The sequence below is a fragment of the Crassostrea angulata genome, chromosome 9 (genome assembly GCF_025612915.1).
Source record: "Crassostrea angulata isolate pt1a10 chromosome 9, ASM2561291v2, whole genome shotgun sequence".
Classification (NCBI taxonomy): domain Eukaryota; kingdom Metazoa; phylum Mollusca; class Bivalvia; order Ostreida; family Ostreidae; genus Magallana; species Magallana angulata.
This window is the reverse complement of record NC_069119.1, coordinates 9,698,642-9,721,982: the sequence shown is the minus strand read 5'-3', so window position 1 is coordinate 9,721,982 and position 23,341 is coordinate 9,698,642. Positions and strand designations below refer to the sequence as shown.

At 31.9% G+C, this 23,341-nt stretch overlaps 1 protein-coding gene, 1 long non-coding RNA gene and 1 pseudogene across 3 annotated transcripts; all 3 read right to left on the bottom strand.

The window, feature by feature from the left end:
• Positions 1–898: 898 nt before the first annotated feature.
• On the bottom strand, positions 899–9,610 carry LOC128162355 (uncharacterized). Of its 2 annotated transcripts, XR_008240641.1 has the most exons (16): positions 9,526–9,610; positions 7,745–7,868; positions 7,282–7,407; positions 6,824–6,958; positions 5,269–5,701; positions 5,073–5,110; positions 4,723–4,821; positions 4,477–4,605; positions 4,019–4,228; positions 3,265–3,354; positions 2,969–3,060; positions 2,794–2,874; positions 2,400–2,495; positions 2,117–2,170; positions 1,452–1,919; positions 899–1,101 (listed from the first exon to the last, which is right to left on the bottom strand). XR_008240641.1 is itself a non-coding variant. In XM_052825510.1 (15 exons), the coding sequence occupies exons 2-15, from the start codon at positions 7,848–7,850 to the stop codon at positions 1,896–1,898; spliced, it is 1,713 nt and encodes a 570-aa protein (XP_052681470.1). In that variant the 5' UTR covers positions 7,851–7,868; positions 9,526–9,610; the 3' UTR covers positions 1,282–1,895. The 2 variants fall into 2 exon arrangements, 1 of the variants encoding a protein (XP_052681470.1); XM_052825510.1 differs by lacking the exon at positions 899–1,101 and having other exon boundaries at positions 1,282–1,919.
• A 1,981-nt stretch (positions 9,611–11,591) lies between these two features.
• LOC128162730 (uncharacterized) lies at positions 11,592–14,822 on the bottom strand. The gene is made up of 5 exons (XR_008240702.1): positions 14,770–14,822; positions 13,258–13,375; positions 12,658–12,756; positions 11,813–11,827; positions 11,592–11,679 (listed from the first exon to the last, which is right to left on the bottom strand). It is a non-coding gene; the product is annotated as an uncharacterized LOC128162730 (long non-coding RNA).
• A 7,426-nt stretch (positions 14,823–22,248) lies between these two features.
• LOC128162909 (sarcoplasmic calcium-binding protein-like) lies at positions 22,249–22,788 on the bottom strand (annotated as a pseudogene).
• Between the last annotated feature and the right edge of the window lie 553 nt (positions 22,789–23,341).

The following is a 23,341-nucleotide window of genomic DNA, read 5'->3' as shown; positions in this document are numbered from 1 at the left end:
TCAAACAACTCGTTAGAATATATCACTTTTTTCTAAAAAAAAAAATACGTGAACTAGAGGTTTTCTCGGGCCATGTCAAATTTCAACTGTTACCCTCTTAAACAGGTACTATTTATGTAATGGCGTGTCTTAACCAACATATCTCAGTAAAACGGTTTGTACCTAACTTTCTACGGAATTAAGTCTTCTTTAGTCTTTTAAACAATTAAACGTACCGTTGAAAAGCTTATTGTACGTAAATGATCATATTGTACAAGATTTATTTTGGGAATAAAACTCTCCGTTGAGAATGTACAACTTTTCTAGAATAGAACTGTACGTAGTTGTGTCACTGAAGTTGTAACCAAAATAGAAAATATCCCTTCGGTCCCCTATGGTAGCATTGTGCTGATTCTCGGTTTCATGTACGCATCCCATTTGATTCTCCTCTGGTCACATGATACCTGTCGGGTATATAAGCTGAGAAAATTGGATGATCAGAGGATCTGTACTTAGCGGCCGAAGCATCAACACGACGTTGAAGCCAGAAGACAAACAGGGGTTGGTATGTTTAACCTGTATATAATCTTTTAAAAAGGCCTTCAAGAGGGTAGGTGTATATTCAAATAAATTATTATACAGACTAGCTTGTTGACTGTGGTTTCTGCGCTCGTCTCCGAGCAGGTAATACGTTATCACCTTTAAGAGCGTGCGCCATAGAGAACCGGGGGGGGGGGGGGGGTAACTATTGTATATTTTTGAAATTAAAAATCGGTGATTGAATTTTTTTTGTGCATGGTGTTCGACTTCAGACCTTTGATAAATTTAGTTGCACTTTTTGTTTTATTGTGAAATATTGATTTTTGGACTTAATAAATTTAGAATTAAAAAAAAAAGTATCTTTATTCAACATCAAAGCTGAATACATTACACTATTGTTGCAAACATTCCTTTCCATATTATTTGACATAGCCGTACCAGTCAAGTTGCAAGTTCAGATTCTGTTTCACATCTTGGTGCTCAATTAACTTGAATCCACTTGAAGTGGTGAGGTAAAACGGAAAGCAAAGAGTTTGTGACATTGCTGACTGCCAAAGACAAACTGTTTCCTTTGTAAAGGCACTGATATCAAAACAAGACGAGAAAAAGATGAATATCGCAAAAGAATACATAGTTTAATGCATAAACATGTACGTAATAAAAGACGTACCGACATAGTTAATAGTTGATAGATATGATAGTTATACATATATATATATATATATATATATATATATATATATATAAATATAAAATCTACAATAAATACACAATCTTATATTTGAATTATTAATTGAAAAGACATTTCCTAAATTTAATCGATGCCAACCAAGAAAAGAGTATAATCATTTTTTTTATATGGTATTTCAAATCATTTTCATCTATAACAGGAAATGTAAATTCGCTTTTTAATTTAAGCACAGTATGCATACCCAACTCTACTAACTAACGAATTGGCAATCTTCTAATGACTGGTTTGGTCGATCTGTTTTCTTTCCATTTGGAGGTATGATGATGTGAGATCGTCATGATCATAAAGAATTCCATTTTTTAAAAGCGTTCAATGTTCAAAAATGTCACATCACATGTAAAGCCATGTCCAGTGTCACACTCATTTTATAAAACTTTCTTACTGGTATAACCTTACAGAAGCTCCAAAATGAATGTATTATTTTTCTCAGACGAATATTTGCACAGATGTTTTCAATGTTTGCTTCACCGGTATGAAAAAATACAGTACATTTTACAAGTGGTCAATATTATATCCTTTCACTTAATGTTTAGGATATTCGTTGTTAGTCATCATGTAACAATTATTTTAGTTATTTAAATTTATTATCAAGCGTAGACCATTGTCGCCAAATTGCCCTCATAGTTCATCCAAATAAGAACTCAATGTCCTGAAATAAAAGTTATTATTATTATGCAAATTTCCTTCTTTGTTTACACAATATCACAAAACAAAATTTGTGACAAAAAACTTATTCTTAAAGCATTAGTTTAGTTGACGATATGATATGAAAAAAATATATTCTATCATAAAACTTCAAAATTTCTTATAAATTAATTAAAACATTCATGGTAAAAACGAATCTACCTGTGATTCAACAGAATCTTCTTTCTTTTCGTTTTGAGACAAAGTTTTCCTCATCTAATTAATAAAAAATGGAAGGTAAAGATACAATGTCCTTAAACTTGGTAAAATGAAGAATCAACCGGGTTAAGAGAAAGTACAAACTGATTTAAATTATTTGAAATGGAACACATTTTTATTTGATAATAATACCACCGAATGCTTTAATCAGACAACATTAAAAAAAATGACAGTTCATTAAAACACATTTTTATTATTTTGAATTGACAATCTTGTAGTTATTTACTTTCAGTCGGTGAAACGCTCCCAGTAAATACGACTTTGATTTTGTGATTAATTTGCCATTTGTATGTGTTGTTAAAAACGACAGCCGATCTTGGTTCTGAAATAAGAAAATAATTACATTTATCATCCTTTTTTGTTTAAGAACAAATCCCCAAATTTTTTTTATCAGACCTCTATTTTTTTTTTTGGATAAAATTCAGCTTTCTTTATATTTGCACATTTTTGTATTCTATTAACTGCAAAAGTTATAAGCATACAGAGAGAGAGAGAGAGAGAGAGAGAGAGAGAGAGAGAGAGAGAGAGAGAGAGAGAGAGAGTATTGGTTGTATTACTTATATTTTAAATGAAAAAAATTACATTCTTATGTTTAAATAAAACAATAAATAAAAACATACACTAGAGCTTCGAATATTGCAACAATAAACAGGATAACGCATGTCCTTGTCTCCCAGCCGATCAATCAACTGCTTTACACCCTGTTGTAAGAAGTAAAAGAAAAGTATAAAAACTTTATAATCAAAGCCATTAAAATACGACTTTTTTTTTACGTGGTTGAAGTTTTTTACTTACGGATTCCGGAACATCCGGAAACCCACTGCCCGAGATTAAAACTACTCGAGGAGGAAGAAATTCTTCCCCATTTCCGAAGTTTCGTCTCTTGCCTTTAAAAGATATAAGAGGATTTTAAAAATAAATTCAACTAGAACTAGATATATCGCGTTCCCTTTTTCTACACGGAAATCAGAAACTAGGGCTGTCTGCTCTAGATTAAATTGTACAAACAACATACATTGGAATTGGAACCACTATGCATATCCTAGTAGATAAGTTACAAATAAATATAAGTTTATTGTTTTATAAAATACCATGTTCTTTTAATAGAAAGTTGGCCGTGACGACTGCCTCAAGTACTTGCAATGATCCTGAACTCTGGACAGTCCCCTTTTCCATTTGATCTGACAAGTATGATAACACATGCATGTAAACAGAAAAGAATATACATGTATACATGAATAATCAAAATTATCCAAATGTAAAACATTTTCACGTATTTTGAAACTTATGTAACGAACAAAGCTGAACTTAGTTTTCCAGACATTTATAAGGGCATAGTCACAATTTTGGTCAAATTCTATTTTATGTTTTATTATTTCCAATGCTTTAGAAATGCATTTCTAATGATTAAATAAATTTTTGAGAGTCATTCGTAGAGTTATAAGTAAGGTACCGGGCTCACAATTCTCTGTCATGTAAATATGGCTGGTGCCCTGTTTTTGTTTACATAGGTTCAATATACCAGTAAAAAACCTTTTCCCGGCTTATTTGTCTATCTTTTTATTTATTTTAGGCATAGATAAGCAGCTCCTAACGTTTAACACAATCGTTTTAGGTTTAAAACTGGAATTTTTACTTCAACGTTCAAAATGTATACAAACTTTTTGTTTACATAGCGAAGAATTGCAAGCTCTGTAACTCGCTTATAATCAACATATAACACTCAAATTTCGGTTGCCTATTAGAAATGCCTTACTGAAGCATTATAACATATAAAATCGGAAAAATATTTGACCAAAATCGTCCCCTTTAAAATAACAATCTATAAAGTTATAGCTTATTTACCCATAAGTGCAATTTGGTCTTGAATCTTGAAAGAAAAACCACTGAGGTATTCCAGCGAATCTCCAAAACCGAGGATGGCAATATTTTCGTCCAAATGTGGTTCTCTATGTTCGTTCCTGTTAACATTTATGTCCGGATAGGGTTTACCATATGGATCACTGTTAACATTTTGTTCAAGATGGAGTTCACTATGTGCGTTTCTGTCAAGCTCTTAAAAGACAAACACCAATACGGATAAGATATATCAATATAATTATGTTTGTTAACAAAGATTTGACGCACACATTCTGAAATACGGTTATCAACAAGACTCAAGCTTGCTTTCTAATTTGTCTTTGCTTTCTCTTAACAACAAATGTTAGCTTAGGATGGACAACTGAACATATCTGTAATCAAATCTCATTTTTTTCGCTGGTTTTAGTTGAGACCAAATTTTACCAAAACAAACATTTTCTAACCTTTGAAAAATTCGATAGCACATTTCTTTATGGAGGAGAACTCTGCGACAGAGAGACTGCTTGATTTATCTACACACAATACGGTGTACAGTATCCTTTCACTCTGCTGAATTGCAGACGAAGTGGTTGCTGGAAAAATGTCAATATATCGATATATTAATACAAGCACATCAAGATCACTGAAAATATTATATGTATATCACATTCGAATTCTTATGACATGATACCTAATCATGTGACTCTTACCTGAGAAATTTCGAAGAACACTATATATACTATTCAGAGAAGCATTCGGAAGAAGTTCACCTTCTAAGGATCTTAAATTGACAGATACAGTATCCCCTTCTGCAAACATTAAATTGTTTTTTGAAAATTATTGTTTTTAATGGATGGCTTATTTTTTACTCTTCTCTAGTACTCTTAATTGGTACATATACTCACAACAAATAATGTTCTTAAGACGCCATGAAAAAGAATGTCCAAAGATACAGTTAATGTTTTGCAGAATGATCAAAATCAAAATGACATTATGAAAAAAAAAATTCAATAACTTTTACGTTATATTTAGGTAAAAATATACTGTATAAAATACTGACCTGTCTGATACAAGTACTGTATATTGCGACTTTCAATGCTACAATGTTATGAATGAAGTATTGTTGATAAAAATAGATGATTTCGGTAGATCATGAAATGAAAACTAAAATGTACATTATCAAAGGTAATCTCCCATTGTTAAAACTACTGTTATAAATCTGAAGAATTCACTTTCTTTTAAGTACAACAAATTACCTTGATTGAGTGGACGTGTCTCCATCACTTGTATATTCATGATTGATTGTTGCAGTTAATTGTACCCCTGGGTAATCCTTTTCGAAGTCTGGTGGAAACAACATGCGATTTAAGATGGATTGAACTTTTGGCAAATCTTGCATCATGACCATTCTTTCATCAGCAGATAGAAAGTTGAAACGGAAGTCTAGACATCCTTGAAAAACAGCGCTCATCATGGCTTTGAACTCAACGAAAAACTTTTCGGTTAGTGACCTTAAAACCTTGAAATCTTCTTTTCCAATATATTTTAGTATTACATGTTCTATTGTACATAAGTGCTCGTCAAGGGCATTAGTAACCTTTGTTTTAAGTCCACAAGAAAACACCTTTGCGTGCTCTTCCCATCTTGACCATTCCAAGGAGAATATCTCCTCATCGTCCTCGATTTTGTCTGTTTTAAGAAAAGGTAGAACAAGTTAAAGTTACATGTATAAAACTTCAACGGATATAAGAAGTCATTAGTTTTCATTTTGTTTACAGAAGAGTTCTCATTGCGTATTCGCAGATTCTCAAAATGGATCTTTTATAAAACTTTAAAAACCATCATAATCGTCCTTTAAAAAAACAAACCCAAAAAACATATTACACCCAAAAGATTCAAAATTTCCCATTAAATGTAATTCTGTTGTGGATCAGTAAAATCATCGAATTATCAGATGGATGATAGGTAAATGATCGACAGAAATTAAGGAAAAATATAGGAGTTAAACATTTAGAAAGGTTAAATTAATATCTTCCTATTCATTTATTATGAAAAGTTTCCAGACTCTCTAGCAGACCTTATTGTTGTGATAAGTATTAATGATATAAGGAGAGTTTTAGAGAGCAGAATGGTCGTGATAGTGTTTAAAAATAAAATATAAAGGTCTGTAAAATATACGGAAAAGTGATAATTTAAAAGCTGTAAGTTATGTGGATTTTTTATTTATTAAATTGTTGTTTCTGTCCAAAAAAACCAAGTTTAATATTTTCATGTACATGAATATCTCAGTTGGCTAACCATTTAGTTTCCTTAAATTCACGTATAAAAATGGCACTACCTTTGTTGATGAAAATTTTACTGGGGCATTTTCACGGCAAAATTCTCGTGGAGATCTCAGCTAGCTATATTGAATTTTAAAAAGGGCATAATTTACTGATGATGTGAGTTTTGATTACACAAAAGATCTATCTTTGATAGTTTATGTTAGTTTTGCAAAACATTTATATCGGCATTAATGATCTTAACAACTCATAGAATGCGCATGAAGTTTAATCATCCATCCCAAAACTTTATCTGCTTAATTTATAGTGTTTTCAAGTCAGTTTATTTGCGATCTTTAAAAAAATGTGTTCTTCTTTTAGGGCTTAATTACACTTTTTTTTTCTAGAATTATCAGAAAGTCTTATCATACAACACGGTTTTCTTCTATTAACGGATTTATGACCATTGCTCATAGAAAGTTAAGATTACTGTACATTTTAATCAAAGACAATTATTGCTCATACACTATGCTTAGAGAAAATAACATACTATTGAAGTCGTCCATGAAGCTGGTGTATTTGTCCGATAAGTTGACAGTTACCATCAAGTTCCTTTCACCGATTTGATAAAGTCCATTTTTCGAATTAACTTTGAAAACGATCGATGGAAAAACTAAAGATGCTTCTGAATAAAACAAATATATATATTAACCATAAGTTTTACTGATGGCAAATAAATGTGCTACGAACAGCATTTGAGAATCAAAACGTAAACTTTTCTTGAACTGGCTTGTTTCTGCCAAAAGTTCTTTAGCTGCCTTAGGTAATTAAAAAGGCATTGTTTTGTTCTTTTATTGCGTAATTTTCATACTAACAAAATGCAAAACCTCATATTTTAAACAATTGCTATTTTTTTTATCATTTGACAATGTTCCAATCAATTTTTATGCAAAAACAATTCATTTCAAGAAATGTTTACATTTCCAACCGAAATAATTGTTTCTGTACCTGTCGAAAGACGAACGATGATGTCGTCGCCGATCCTGGTGAAAAAATCTTCATCAATTTTTGTGTTGTCCTCGGTGTAAAGGTCAAAATGCTTCCCACCACCATCATGCGGAAGCTTTCTTTTGCCTATTCAATCAGTTGCATTTCATGCAAATGTAAAATAAAAATCTTTGTGACATGTCGTGTAATAAAAAACATTAAACAAACAAGGTACCAGGTCTGTAGATAATTAGCCTTTGCTTGTCCATACGATTTTTTTTAATTCTTTATTGATATTTGTCAAGAAAAATACTTTGGAATATAAAACTGTAAAGATGTGCATAGTAACAGAAGCATAATCATACATCTGATAAAAATAGTTCTTATTTTCTTTTTTTTCTTAAGCCCAAAATTTTAGAACGACAGTTCAAATTTTATAAATAGAATTTTGAAAATCATTGCTTCACATTTGGATGGTACTTACATTCAGCAACTAACTCTTCGTATGTTGCGGCCAAAATGGGTATCTTTTCGGTGGAATTAGCACTAACTAATACCCTTAAAAGTTTTTTCTCCAAATACGTCGCCATGTTATGCAGAAAATGTCACTTCGATTAAAAAAAAAGAGAAGAAAACAATGCAAGAAAATATTTTCAGTGTTGAAGAAATTTTATTTATTGATTTCTCAAGCTCTTATCAAGTTCCATAAATATAATCTAACACTAAAAGAATCCATATGTATCAATGTTAAGGTTAAAATATTTTAAGTCTGTGCCAAGTTATTGCTTCCATCGCTTTTGGATGATTTTAAATAAAAATACACATACTTGTGAAAGAAATACAGATGAAATCGATTAAAGGGAATTGTTTCCATGTTTTCATTATTCGGAACTCACTTGGAATGCCTCGCACAATTTTTCAACGTTATAATCTGGGCTTAATCATGGTTGATGCAATGCAAATTTCCCGTAGACTTTCTATTTTTGGATTGTGTATTGAAACCTGAAGTGGTAGAAGGGGCGTTTCAAAACAGATAATCTGGACATTTTTCATATTAGCGGATGAAGGTAGTTTGAGCACAAAGGTAATTATAATTATCGAAACAACAAGCGAAAAGTGGTGGAAGCAAAATTTCGGGACGGGGTATAACAACACATTGAATTTTTTTGCTGGCAATTTTCCTAAATTAAGGTTGAGCATCATATTGTTTGCTGCATAAACTATGCGATAGCAATGCTACATATAGGACAGTGTTCACATAATGATAAGAACCTTATCATCCATTTTCAATGGATAATGCGAGTTGATTTTGACATGTATGTACCTTAAAACCTGAAAAACTTCAATTATTTGCACCGATGACTTCTTTGTTAACATTATCTGGAGTATGATAGTTTACAGAAGATACTTATAAGTTTTCTCAAGGTTATTGGTGATATATGCTTTTTATCCAACAATTAGTGTGCATTCTTCATGTGTTTTATTATATTTACTAAGCTAAATGCCAGTAAGTCTTGTTAAAGAACTGATAGCTGAAATATCTTTTATTATATTTATTACATACTTATAAATAAAATAAAAAAAAACCCCAATCATCTTGAACAAACTGAATTTAAATATTATTTGAAAGTAGCCTGTACATGTAATAAATAAAAATAAGAGATCTAATTGTTGAACAAACATATGTAGCTACAGAACCGGAATTTTCTCAGTTTTAAAAAGTTAAATGCACCAAAACATTTGCTAGCAATTGAAGTTTTCATCTGCACTTAAAAATGTCGACTGTAACAAATGTTTCGTCTTTCGTCTGTTAACATGCACAAATGCTGAAACGACAAGAAATGATATGGAGTTTCGCAAGGGGTGTGATACGGATCCGTATCAGCCCTCTAGGGCTGATAACCTGTATCAGCTGCGGTGGCCGATACTTGTCATGTGATGTCATCCGTGTCATATATGCAAAAAAAACCCCTGTACTTATTACTAAGTTTATAATAAAAATGCGTATCAGCCTTGCAGATCGTCATCGATCGTGCAGACTCCGTGTCAGTCATGGAGTCCAATCCGGATATTAGATAAAGCCGTATCGGATGTGAAAACGTCCTGCATTCATTACTTAGTTTGTAGTAAAGATACTTATTTTACACAAAGACGTTAACGTTACACATATAGTTAAGAATATCAATTTTTCAGCCCACAGCCTCATAACATCGATGTAAACTAAAATAAGAATGGGTTATGATACTTCAATGTAAAAAAACTTACTGATAAAGTCATTCTGTAAACAGCACAATCAATAACGGAAGGAAATCCCTACTTAACTACATTCTACTTTCGGTTTTATCTTTTTAAACTTACAACCTGGATATGTATATCTATGTGTCCCATTTACTTGTATTACTCGTGTTTACATTCAATATTTACCTAAATTTTAATCTATACTTTGAATCTCAAGAAAAATTGTGACCTTCTACTCTTTTTGAATATTAACGACGGTCATGCAATTATAAAAAATGAAAATGTATTTATTAAAGGTTTATTTACGCCTGTTATCTATTGGTTAGTTGTTGGTCACCCTGTCAGATGACATTTAAATATTCATTTCACGGGTTTTAACTGACCAATGTTAGCGCGGAAAGTTATATAGCCATTCGGAGGCTCTTTTTAGTGCAGATAACTTCATTCCCATTCCCGTCCTTGCTTTTGAAATGTATACAAAATGTATTGGAATATTACGTTAAAAGTATTGTTTTATTTTGTAGAAATGAAGAAAAAGATGAAAATTTAATGAATTTACATTGTATGTAATTAAACTGGACTTCAGCAGGCATGTTCACGAAGGTATCTTAGGATTATGGTTCGTCCTACATGTAAGTACATCCTAGGATACGTATTAGCCCTAAGTCTGTTTCTCGAAGCTCTCCTAAATTTAGGAAAAGGCATAACTTTGTCCTAACTTTAGGACATCACTAACCTTGTCCTAAGACCATGTTAAGGCTATAAAATAACATTTTGGGGGATGTTAGGGCTGTTGTGAAGCTTTTTCTTAAGACCGGTAGAATAAAGAAATATTTTCTACAGTTCCAGCATTTCCGACAAACATCTAATTCCTAATCCTGGAGGGGGAGGGGGCATAATCATTTATTCTATCATGTACGTTCATGTTTTCATTATAAATGGGAGAGGGACCCTGAACATCCCCCCCGGTGCCCCGGTGGTTACTTGCTTTCCTGGTGGCTAACAAATTAAGCAATTTTTTTTTCCGCAAATACTGTCTCTGTTTGACAAATGAAAATTATTGACTTATTTTTAATATCTATAATGTACACTTAGTAAGTTACATTCATTGTTTTGATTACTTTTTGATAAGATTATTCAAATTTCTTTGGCTAAAAAGTTAAAAATCGGTTTATAGAAGCCATGCGTGATCATTTGAATTTTTCTCACTTCATTCTGAAAATAATCTTTGAAAGAAATCGTAATCCTGATAATATTTTCATCGAAAAAAGCAGTAATTTTGGATTTCTGGGGGTGCTGTTTATTATTATTTTTGTTTTTGTTTGTTTTATCTTGTTTGTTTGTTTTTGTTTTTTTAAAAATATTTTTAACTACTAGTAAGTTGTTATTGTTCACTAATTTATCTTTACGTAAATGTAAATTTTCAAAAATGTATACGTTGAAATTACTAGTTTTAGGCCTATTGTGTTAACTACTGACACGTATAATTTTCTCTGCAACATGTTTGATGATTTATCCCTGCAAAAGCTCTAAAATTCGATTGGTATGAATAAATGTGAAAAATAAGACTGGCTGAAGAAGGTTAGGATATCCTAACTTAAGACATTCCTAAGTTACCGTCGAGCGATATCTTAAGACGTGTCCTTAGTTGATCATAGACTGTTCCTAATTTTTTTCCTAAGTCATATCTTAGGAAACTTTCGTGAAGCTGCCTGCTGAGCGCTTCACGTCCTAACAAACGTGTTCAACTTGTGTTTTATTTTATAAATTATTTATGTTCTTTTGAGTGGAACGAATAAGAACATTATAACATTCAAATAAAACCGGAAAAAGACTAGTACATTTATTTGTCTCTTTTGTATTTAAAACCCCTGTTGTTAAAACAGGATTTTTTTTATTATGATACAGTAACTTACTTTTAACATAAAAACAAACACTATATTCAAGTAAAGTAAGCATTCATGTCGCTGAAATTTATTGTGTACAAAATCCAAAAAAAATTACATGTACTGCACAATGTACTGTTTTTTTTTTTTTATCAAAATGAAGGACAAAACGCACATATTCTAAACACAACTGGTGGTTTTCGTTGGTTTTTTGTTAATATTGTCTGTGCTCTTCTCTGCATTGATGTTCTGTTGTTGTTTTGAAATGGTTTGAAAACGCAGTCATCTGATCAATCTGTTGTAAAAAAAAAAAAGAAGAAAGAAATGAAGAGTCCCTTCATTTTATTCAAACATCTTTTTTGTGTGAAAATTTTAATTTAAAAGATTTGAACAAATTAAAAAAAAGTTTACAGAAAACGTATTCTTACTTGTATCATTTGCCGCTGAAAAGAAAATACACACAGTTTATAGAAAGGAGAAGTAATTGAATTAAAAAAAAACCATGCACAAATTATTAAGTTCACATTGAATTATGTAAGTATGGAAGACACTAAGGTCAATCGATACAGTTGGTTTTGATTAACGGTTCATAGGAAAATGAACGACGATCTATTTTTGATGAAAATTTACATAATTGTACATCCATCAAAAGTATGCTTAAGCTTGTATTTTGTAAAAAACCCTGTTCGATGAGAGGGATTTACGGAATCCACGTTTTGTGTCCTGATCTTTTGCGAATTTTTTTTACTATACCTCATTAGGATAATTCTCTATGTATAAAGCGTTTTATGACTGGTTCTAGACAATCACGTGTCCTCGCATTAAAACTACATATTCACCTGTCATCTCACACTTCACTTCATATCTTACCCATTTTGAAGCCAAAAGAATGATCAATTCATGCGTAAGAAAAATCCCGAGGATGAGCGTATTTTTTTTATCGTATTACATCAACAACCGATTATTTTTTTCATATCAGAAATCTTACATTGTAAGTAACCAGTATAAAATCACTACGATTTTGCTTTACATAATTTTCATAAGGATAAGAATCCAACGAATGTTAGTATATTATATCACCTTATATTCTGCATAATAAACAATCATTGCATAGACCTTCGTGAAATATTGGAATATTTGCCAAAAATCATGCTTCCCCCAGGCGTTGCCTAAGAAAATATGATGTTCCCTTGGGGAATAAATCTTCATATTTTCCTCACCATGATTATACAATAAATGTATGATATTCCAAAGTTTACAAAATGTCTCTTACTAATGAGAAATATTTAGTCCATGCCCCACTTGGCGATTTCGGTACTTTCCTTTAAGCATGTCAAAATCCAGATCACCAAGGACGCCCCGTGGCTCCCTCCTGTCCAAGAGATAAAAAATGAAACAAACTTATATTCAATTTCATTGTTTGAATATAAGTAATTGCAAATGGGCATGATCACCCCCCCCCTCCAAAAAAAATTAATAATAATTATAACGGATTAATTTCAATGGAAAAGTTTTAGGAGAAATGGAAAAAATAAAACAATGTGATTTTTAACGTATCATAACGATTTTATGACGATATATTTTTATTATTTTATGTCATTTTAATTTTGTTTAAAGGTTTAATATGCAGTCTACAATGTTTTTATATTAATTACTATCTTTTTCAGTTGGTTAGGAACTTGGAAATAAATATATCTATATTAATTTTAAGAAACACATTTTGTTCTATACCGCAAGATGATTTTTTTTGGTCGATAATCAACATTATTTTTTCTTAATTTATCAGACTTTTAAACCTTTCATTTCATGAACAAATAGCGAAAACTCTACATTCGATTTTAAATATTTCATACCATGTACTTTTAATACAGACCTTTCATGTTTGGTTTCTTCTGGACTATTTCTGTCGGGGGATTGTGTTGCTAACGACAACACTGTTAAGCACAAGGTAATGGTACAGATTAGCAAACACTTTGTCAAAGTAGTTTTATCTAAAAAAAAAAAAAATAAGAAAAGCTCACTAAAATCAACAATTCATGTTTCAACGAAGTTCTTCAATGCAAAAAATAACTGAAAAAAAACCCTCATAAACAATAACAATGAGAGGATTTAAAAAGTCATAATAAATGAAATAAATATCGTTTTCGTTTTACGGATGGACAACGTTTATTCATGTGTATTAGCCAACAATCAGTTGGCCTTACTATGAGAATTTCATCTGTACGAGGTTTGATGACAAATCTCAACATTAGTTTTTGATTTGATAAGACTCCTTTCAATTCGATGAAGCAGTAATACGTAGGACCACATATGATTCATTTCCCGGTGTCATGGGTTTCCGATAGTCTAACATTTAACACTACCCCCTGATGATTGTCTCGCCAGTCAACACTTTGGGACTGTAACAGTTTTAACCTACGGCAATGCATCGAACATTGCCGATACAAAATCAAAGTTAGTCGTCATCATATAGAGTTTCTAGTTATAAATAAACTGGATGTCGCATTCAACCGATGAAAACGGGAGTGATATGTTTCTGAAAGTATGATTCATCAACATTTTTTTTTTCAAAATATTTTACGTAGCATTCAGATATGTTCTATAATATTTTCAATTGTTTTTTAAGATTTTATTTCAACTTAAATGCCATAATTATTTAAATTTCCCATTCATTATTTTTTTACTTATTTATACTTAATATTTATTACAATACCGTCAGTTTATGGTTATTGATATAAACGTTTTTATTTATAAGAAAGCTTATTTTATAGAGCTCTTAGGGTTCGAAACTAACTAAAAAACTAACTAAAAAAGTTTACAAAGCTAGTCTATATGATTATTTTAGCAAGTAAATACGTCATCAGAAGTTTATTTGACCGAACAATAAGTACATTTTAGATACTCTGATATTATAAATAGGTTTTTGGCAATTTTAGGGACTATAATTAAAGTATTTGTAAAATAGAGGATTTTTTAAAAAACTCACTTGCGTAATTGTGTGGCTTTAACCCTTTCACGCAGTATAGTTTTGATAGCATATATGTATAAAGACAAAAGATTATATATATATCTGGTGTCGCAGGTAATTTGGAAAAAGAAGTCATTTTGGATTAAATTCACGTAACGAAAATCGACTTTCGGAAACAAATAACGGCACGATACTATTAAAAAGGATTTAATTAGCTTATAATAAGCTGTAGATAGTGAACAAAAAAAAATAAAAATAATAAAAAGCAATTTAACAATGCACATCCATATAGTTTTAAAAAATATATTTTTGGGCTTTATTATTTCTAAAATTTTTACATAAGAATATTTTTTGATAATCAACAACGCAAAAGATAAAAAGTCTTAAGAAATGGTAAAATTTATAGTTTGTACTTACTCATATTGATACCCAGGGTTCCAATGCTGCAGAGAGATACATGATCCGGTTTTATACTGTTCGTGTCCCACTCCCTTTCATAAGATGAGGCTCATTGCCATCGTTTTTTACTTTAATAATTATTATATTCTGTTGAGAATTATATAACAAAAGCAATAATATTGACAAATTTTATTATTTCGACCTTGATATATTATAATAATGATTACAGTCTGTATCTTATTGATTTATGAATTGATTTATGAAGAAAAGGTTTTTTTTTCGATATTAAAAGGCTTATTTTATTCGTCAAAATCATTTAGACATATCACCCAACGATAAAAAAAATATTTTGTCGTGCATACTTGAGGTGATTTACAATGCATATATTTAATGCACAAACACAATATAATTAATTAAAAATGAAAGGGGAAAATGCATTTATTATTAAAGGAATACGTCGGCAAAGACACCAAAATGACATGTTTTTTTGTCTCCCTCAGATCAAGTCGTATGATTATATATTCGTGGAAAGCAAGTAGAGTAAAAGTGAATAAAAACAACCTATCCTGCGAGACAAGTTTTCTTCATTCAGATTTTCAATTACAGAGACAAAAAAGTACGGAAATGTCCAGAGCTTTCCTGGGAGATTACATAATAAGTACCTTGAGAAGAGAAACTTTCTTGTGCAGAACTGCTTAAAGAGGCGGTTCAAAGCTAATTTAACTAATTTCCATGGGCTTACGTGTACTTAGTCACTATAAATTATCAGATAGATTATCAGCAACGCAACAATTACCCTGGATCTTCCGTAATCTTGGGATTATTCTAATAAGAGTTTTTTCTCTTCAATATATTTTTCTTCAGATTAATATTTTTGTATTTACTGAATATTTAAATGTAAATGAATGAGTTGGTTTTTATGAATTGTATATGTAGAGGATATTTATATTCTGCAATTTTATATTTACTTTATTCGATGAGGTGACATGGTGTATATATTCACGAAGCCTGTCGAGCGGATATAACAATTTCAAAGAATTGGATAAAGCAAATATAGAATAACACTGTAGTGCATATTTATCTCATACGGTTTGATTTAGATTATAAAACTTTTCAGACAACGACTTAAATAACATGACTTTTTTAAAATTCTAATCGATGATGTTACATTGTATTATGCGGTCATCGTGAACTTGCGTTATACAATTTAGAACGTTACTTTGGAAATAAATAGAGCTGTTTTAATATAAAATACACTAAAATAGACCTTGAAACAATTTTTATATCTAAATATTTTTGTGTTAAAGCTCAAGCACTTAATAAAATTGAAATACTGAAGACTTGAATAGGCAAGTGTGAGTAAGTGTACATGTATAACAATTGCGAATGCTCGTTAGTTTGTATTGACTGGAACGTGGAACATAACATAAAATAAGTTATCTTAAGACCTCAAATTTTGTAACACACATAAAGGTTTGCATCATTCGCCTTTTTCTCTCTCCAACAATTTGACCCTTCCCTAAAAATGATAGATACCAGCGTAATGTCATTTATAACAGCTTCCAGAACTGCATTAACATATAAAAAGACTGGATATGCAAAAAGTGTTACGATGCATTATTTGCTTCAAAAGACAAAAATAACAAGAAATGAAATTAGAACGATAGATAAGAGATTGTAAAATGATAACATTTGGGATTGTTAAAATTTTAATTAAAGCATATGCCACTCCAATAACTAAATCAAATAGTTGGAGGACATAAGCTCTAAAGGAGAAATATTAACAATATGTATCTATTCAACTGTCTTTATCTATGATAACATTACAAATCAATTTCAAAGCCTATAGCTCAATAATTTCATAAAAGATGAGCGAAACAAAATGGGAGTGTCTTATAGCAAAACCGACAAACGGTATTTTTATATCTCAATATGATTATTCTATATAAGGCGTCATCTGATTGGTCTACAGCGTCACGTGACAAGGCGAACAAAACGTCGTGTCTCCCAGGGAATAAATATCGTGTCTCACCTCTTCCGAAGTCTCGGGATTTTTCATTCAAAATGTACGAAAAAGCTTATTTAAGCATATGATGTTGACAAAGATGATCAAATCATAAATATTTAATGATTTAAATTCTCTTTACATAACAAAAAAACATTTTTTACTATATTTGATTGGAATCAATAAAAGAAAAGAGAGACAATTACGAAAAACCCAAACAATCACGACGTAATTGCTTTCGACAAGTCGGAAAAATATTAGATATCGACGTATTTGTGTAATCATATATTGTTCAATATAACAAAACTTTTATCGAATGAATGTTCGGGAAACATGAAGATTTATTCCCCCAGAAAAATCATATTTCCCTCGGGAATAAATCTTTAAATTTTCCTCACTATCATGCAATGAATGTATATTGACTGCGCCGCGTAGTAATACATAGCTTCATGAAAAAAATAATGGTTTTAAAATGTTGTTTTAAGGTGTACTGTAAATAAAGGTTATAAGTCATCATTTTTTTCATATTAAGAGGTGAGCAATTTGGTCTAACGTGGTCAAATCTATCATAAAGCCCTTATAGCGCATTTTCAAAGGCGTTGTAACGCAAATAAGGCGTTTGTAAAGATATAGAAAAATACTGTTAACCAATTTTTATTCGCGTGCGACATTTTTTGCGAGTTTCGCGAGTGCCTTGTCGTCGCCACTATTTCTCACCGTGAACCTGTTGTCTTATGAATCTTATAACAAGACGGGTCTGGAGAAGGCTTGATTGCAAGCATTAGTCATCGCAAACCAGCTTATAGGAACTGAATCGGGAAATAAATCGTCGCGAAAAAAAGTTGGTTTACAGTATTCAATTTAATTGTAAAATCAAAGAGCTATATATGATATCAGTCAAATTTGGCCCCCAAAATTAGCTATTTTTAAAATGATTCAGGTACATTAATTTGTTGTGTTATTTTATAAAAGAGTTGACATAAACTATGTTTTCACCTATTTATTTGATAAATATGCACTCACTGGGAGTATATAACGTCAGAAGTGACGCTTTTTTTTTTTATAATTCAATCAAAATCAGTCAAAAATTGACATTTTTCTTATTTTTTTTTTCGAATGGGAAATTTAGAGCAACTCTTTGAACAAGAAAATCTTTTTGTCACTTACAAGTTTTGGAGAGATACATCTTTGGTGAAAATATTTTGTTTGTTCAGGCAGTCGCTCAATGATTCCTTAAAGAAAAACTGCTTCAAAACAAGCCGTTTTAAGCTAAAAATGAGAAAATGGCGGGAAAAAGTAAACTTTATGATGTCATATTTTTAAATTGTGGGCACTAAAATTAAAATGAAAATTATGAAAAATCTTCAAATGTATGTTTGTACAATGTCATTAAACAAAGAATTACAGTAAAATGACAATGTTTATTTAAGGGGGCCATTTTAGGCTCAAACCATATATAGTCCTTTTTTCTTAAATTAATATTTTTTTTCTGTAATAAATACTTGTTTATGGCCACAGAAATCATGTCAAAATTTTAATGGAATCTGAAGGTGGATTTGTTGACTTTCCAGCCTCCTCTGCATGGTTTCCAATTCTCGTCTCATTCATTTGTTTTTAGACTCATATTCCTCTAACTTAATTAAATCAATTTTACCGGATAAAAACCCATCCTCACTTATTGCAGATGAAATTAAAATATTTATTATCTGAATAACAAACAATTAAGACTACGTTACTGGATATGAGTTTACTGGCAATTCCGACTGCTTCAAGTATAGTTGTTGATGGACGACTTGCTTGACGTCATAAATGGTACATGGTATGACTAATAACCAGATCTGACAAATGCAGCGTAGTAATAATAAGCGGAAACCGCCGAGAACCTTAAGTGTAAAGTATACATTGTACCGCACGTTGATCGAAAAAGTGGAATTCCACACCAATAAATGTACTTCAACCTTATTGCTTTAACACTAATATAATGCAATCATTGTATCATGATACTGATTTGGAACAGAAAGGTATTTACTTTTTTTTTTTTTACAAGTTATTAGACACAACATTCTCAAGTTACTTATAACTAATGAACTGATATTTTTTCTCAAAAATATTTTTTGAATCTACGAGATTAATAAAAATTGAACCAACAATTCTAATGATTCCACAGTATATGTCAATGTCAATCTGCTGGCTAGAGCTAGATTCAGAGTAAGATGATGTACCATTAGAATACCCGAGCCTGTAAAGTTAATTCGACAACAATATTTTCAATGTTTCTAAAATATGAAACGCTTATGTTAACTATTATGCATGAACTTTTGAAATTGCGTTATGCCAAAATTCCTTTCTACGTGTAAAAATGCAATACAGAATGAATAAAAATATATTTTGATTTATATATTGGTAAGACGATCAAAAGGATATCAATGTATAAGTTATTCGTTTTCACGCTATTCATCAATTTTCATCGAAACAAATACAGTTTCGCTGGATATTTAAAAAACAACTCCCCCCCCCTCCAAAAAAATATGAAGCCCTTGGGCCTTATCGGTCACCTGAGTAGCTGCAGTGTGGCTTTTGAAATGTACATTCATGTGCATTTTAATTACAGGGCTAATGAAATCATTTTAATATTCAGAGATTGATTAATCAAATACTTCAACAAAAAAAAGTGTAGCAAAACATACATGTACAGTGATATAATTGAACAAATCTTAGATAAAAAAAATGATCGATCGAAATACACCACCCTACCCTGCATAATCATTAGAGCCTTGCCCTTCAACCAGAACCCCTGCTCGAGGGGTAATGAAATTCATAATTTTGTAAGAGGCACTCTTTCTTTTCATAACTATGTTCATAATTTATCGAATAAATAAACAGAAGCAGAGAAGATTTTCAATGAATTAAACACTGTGCTGGATAATTAAGCCAGTACCAAGGTAGCATTTTTGCACCCGTTAAAGTTGCATATATCGACAAATTCAAATATGACATATGATGGACCATTGCTTAAAGATTTTACAAACGCCTTTGTTATCATTTTATATCACCTGTCAGGTGAGATTTTTACATTTCAAAAATAAATTCTTACAGAAAAATAATTATTTCCATAGGTAAAACAATTTTGCTATAGGAAATTTGAAATTTCCTATCGGAATACAAGAACTTCCTATAAGAATTTCAATTCCGATAGGATTTGATAAAATCCTTTAGGAAATCTTAATTTCCTACAGGAAATCTACCTTACTTAAGCAAATTCCTACAGAAAATAAAATCACTAAGGATTATTCGAAAATCCTCTAGGATTGTCAATATGTTCTGTAGGAGAATCATTTCGCTTATGGGAATTATCATTTTCCTATGAAATATTAATTTTCAAAGGTAAATATCTCACCTGTCAGGTGAAACACACTTAAACAGAAGTGGTCATACACTCTCTAGACAATGGTCTATCATTTGGTACATAATTATGAAATTTTCCGAAATTGCATCTTAAGCGGGTGAAAAAATGCCAGGTTGGCATTGTCATAAATATCCAGCAGTGTTATTACGTCATTCATTTAGAGTCCGCCTTAACATTGGAACCCCTAACCCAGGGGCCATGAAATTCACAGCTTTGAAAGAGGCACTCTTTTTCATCATAACTATGTACTTATAGTTCAGAATCAAAGGAGATTTGCAACTTACACAAGAACTCTTGACCGAGGGACCATGGGCTTCACAATTTTGGCAGAGGTCTTTTCCCTCATCATTACTATGAACTTAGTTCATCTGCTCAATATCAAGGAGCAGACGAACCGATTTTTGAAGAATTAATGTGCATTTTCTCTATATAATCATTAGAGTGCCCCCCAAACACCAGAACCTCTGACCCAGGGACCATAAAATTGTTAATTTCGGAAGATGCATCCTTTCTTATATGTACAATAACTGTCGATGGCTCGAACTTCGAGCGATCGCAGTTCTTGATCGCTCGAAGTGGGTCTAGGGTCCCGATTTTTTTCCCTATATAACTAAGCAAATCTTCTCTTGATTTCTCGAACTCTTGATCTCTCGAAACCCTTGATCCCTCGAAGTCAAACTGCAGTCCCGTTATTCATAATCTATAGTTTTTTACTCTCGATACCTCGAAGTGGCTGTGTATATCCAAGCGTTACCTAATTAACACCTACTTGGTCAAATAAATGGTTCCAGGCGTTAGACGGGTGACCCGTGTCACGAGTTGTTTTATTCAGGCGACACTTGTCCTGCAAGGTGATAATTGTTTGATGATTGGCCATATCGAAACCTTATCTATAATTTACCCAAACCGTTATGCGATAATCTGGAGACGCAGTGAAAATGAAAAATTAATTGAGACGAAAAGATAATTTTGAGCCATGGTGAAAATTTTAGAATTATAAAACTGTAGAAATTATATTGATTATTGCTTAACAAGTTCTTACAACTGGTGAAGGACTCGTACAATGGGAACAATGGGTGATCATGGTGATAGTCATTTATTTAACTTTTAACATGTCGTCTCGCAGTAGAGTAGTATTGAGCAATCTGATCATAATATAATGCATAAGACAAATAATTGCAGTGTACCATGAATTAATTTAATATTTGTTTTTTTAGTTTTATTTATTTAGTTTTTAAAATATACAGGTCTGTAAATTTAACTGAAAAGAAAACGTTGTTTAAGCACGTGCATAAGGTTAGCACTAAATAAATGGCTTAATCATAACATCCGGTAAGACTAATTTTAAAACCCATCGGTCAACCCGGAAAATTCCGAACTCTTGAAAACTCGAACTCTTGAAACCTCGAACTTTTTCCTCGGTCCCATGGACTTCGAGCTATCGAGAGTTACCTGTACTTAGTTCAAGGACTAGATACCTAGGAGCAGAGGTGAAGATTTTCAATGAATGCATTTTCACTATATAATCATTAGAGTCCCACCCTAGTGCTAGAACCCATGACACTGAGGCATTGAAATTCACAATTTTGGTAGAGACCTCAATGTTTATTACAATCATGCCAGCAGTTTTACTGCTAAGTGTCCAAGAGTGAACAAGAAGAATTTTTAAAGATTGCATTGATTTTGAAGGGTTTAAGCCTACCCCTCAGGCCCCAAGGGGCAGGGTCATGTATTTCTCAATTTGTTCTCCCTTATCACCCGTAGGTGCTATATGCTAGCTCTCCTTGAAATTTGTTCAGTGGTTCCAGAGAAGTGGCTAAAAATTTACGACATACGAACGACGTATTACGAACAACGAACGACGATGGACAAAACAAAATAGCCATAGGTCACCTAAGTGACTAAACTGACCTAAAAAGCCGAAAGTAAATAGAAAAAAACCCCAATCAATTTTATTTGCAAAACGATCTATACTGTTAAAATTTTCTAGATATCAAAGAATTATGTCTTCATTATCTAATAATACAATGCATTCAAAGCAAGATCATATTGACAGCCATTCACGGAAAATGTATTAGATGGTTCATTACATTTCCTTTTCAAAGGCCTCATTCAGCACGTCCTTTTTCTTGCTGTCTTCGTCACACACGAACTGGACTCAAGAATCTACCAACTGCTTCATGGGAACTTTATCATTGATTTCCTTGTAGGATTTGAACACTGTTGTCAGAATCGCGTCGTCATCGTGACTAAACGCTCTGAAGGCGTACAGAAACACGTCTAGGTCAATGGTACGGTCCTTGTCGATATCGATGACCTTGAAAACCTCGGTGAAACACTCTTCAATGCTCTTCTTGAACTCTGCCATGTCCTTTTTGTAATCGGCGGTCAAAATGTCAAGGAAGTCCTTTTCGCTTAATTCTTTTCAGGCTCCCGATCGGAATGTGTACTTATTCCATCATTTTTCGATATCTACTTTGACGGATTTGGCTTTGTCTTCTTTCAGGCCGTGGAGCTCTGCGAATTTCTTGCGGCACTCCTCGACGTCATCGAAAGAAATCATGCCATCTTTGTTTACATCTAGATAGGAATACCAATATTTCCACTTCTTTGTAAGATAATCCATGTTTCTCTGAAATTTAATATAATGTAAATATAATTTTTTTTATCGTATTAGGAGGGCTGGGTGGTCGTGGCCATTTTTAGACAATATTTAAGTCCATCTGAAAAAGAGCTCTGTATGAAGATATAGGAAAATCCTCAAAAATGAGTTTGGAGTCCATATCATCAAGCTCAGATTTTTTTTTCTGACTAATGTTGTGCTTTACTAGGTGTATCGAAAGTTACCTGGGTTCTTGCTCAAAGTATTTGGAGTTGTTGGAGAATTCATTACCAATTGTGCAACGTGCAACGAACTTTTAAGATAAATTGACAGAAGTTTGCACCTTACAGAGAAATCAACTTATTCCAAATTCGGACTTTAGGTTAAAATTTAGGAAATCCCAGTTTCTGCTTAAGATATTGATAATTTGACTAAGAGTGTTTAGCTTTAGAGGAGTGTGGGTAAAATTCAAACATAAAGAGAATACAAGAAAATATCATTTTAATTCATTTTGTGAATTTGTGATGTTGGAGAAACGTACCGACCCCATTGCTCTAGGATTGATGGCAGGGTTTAT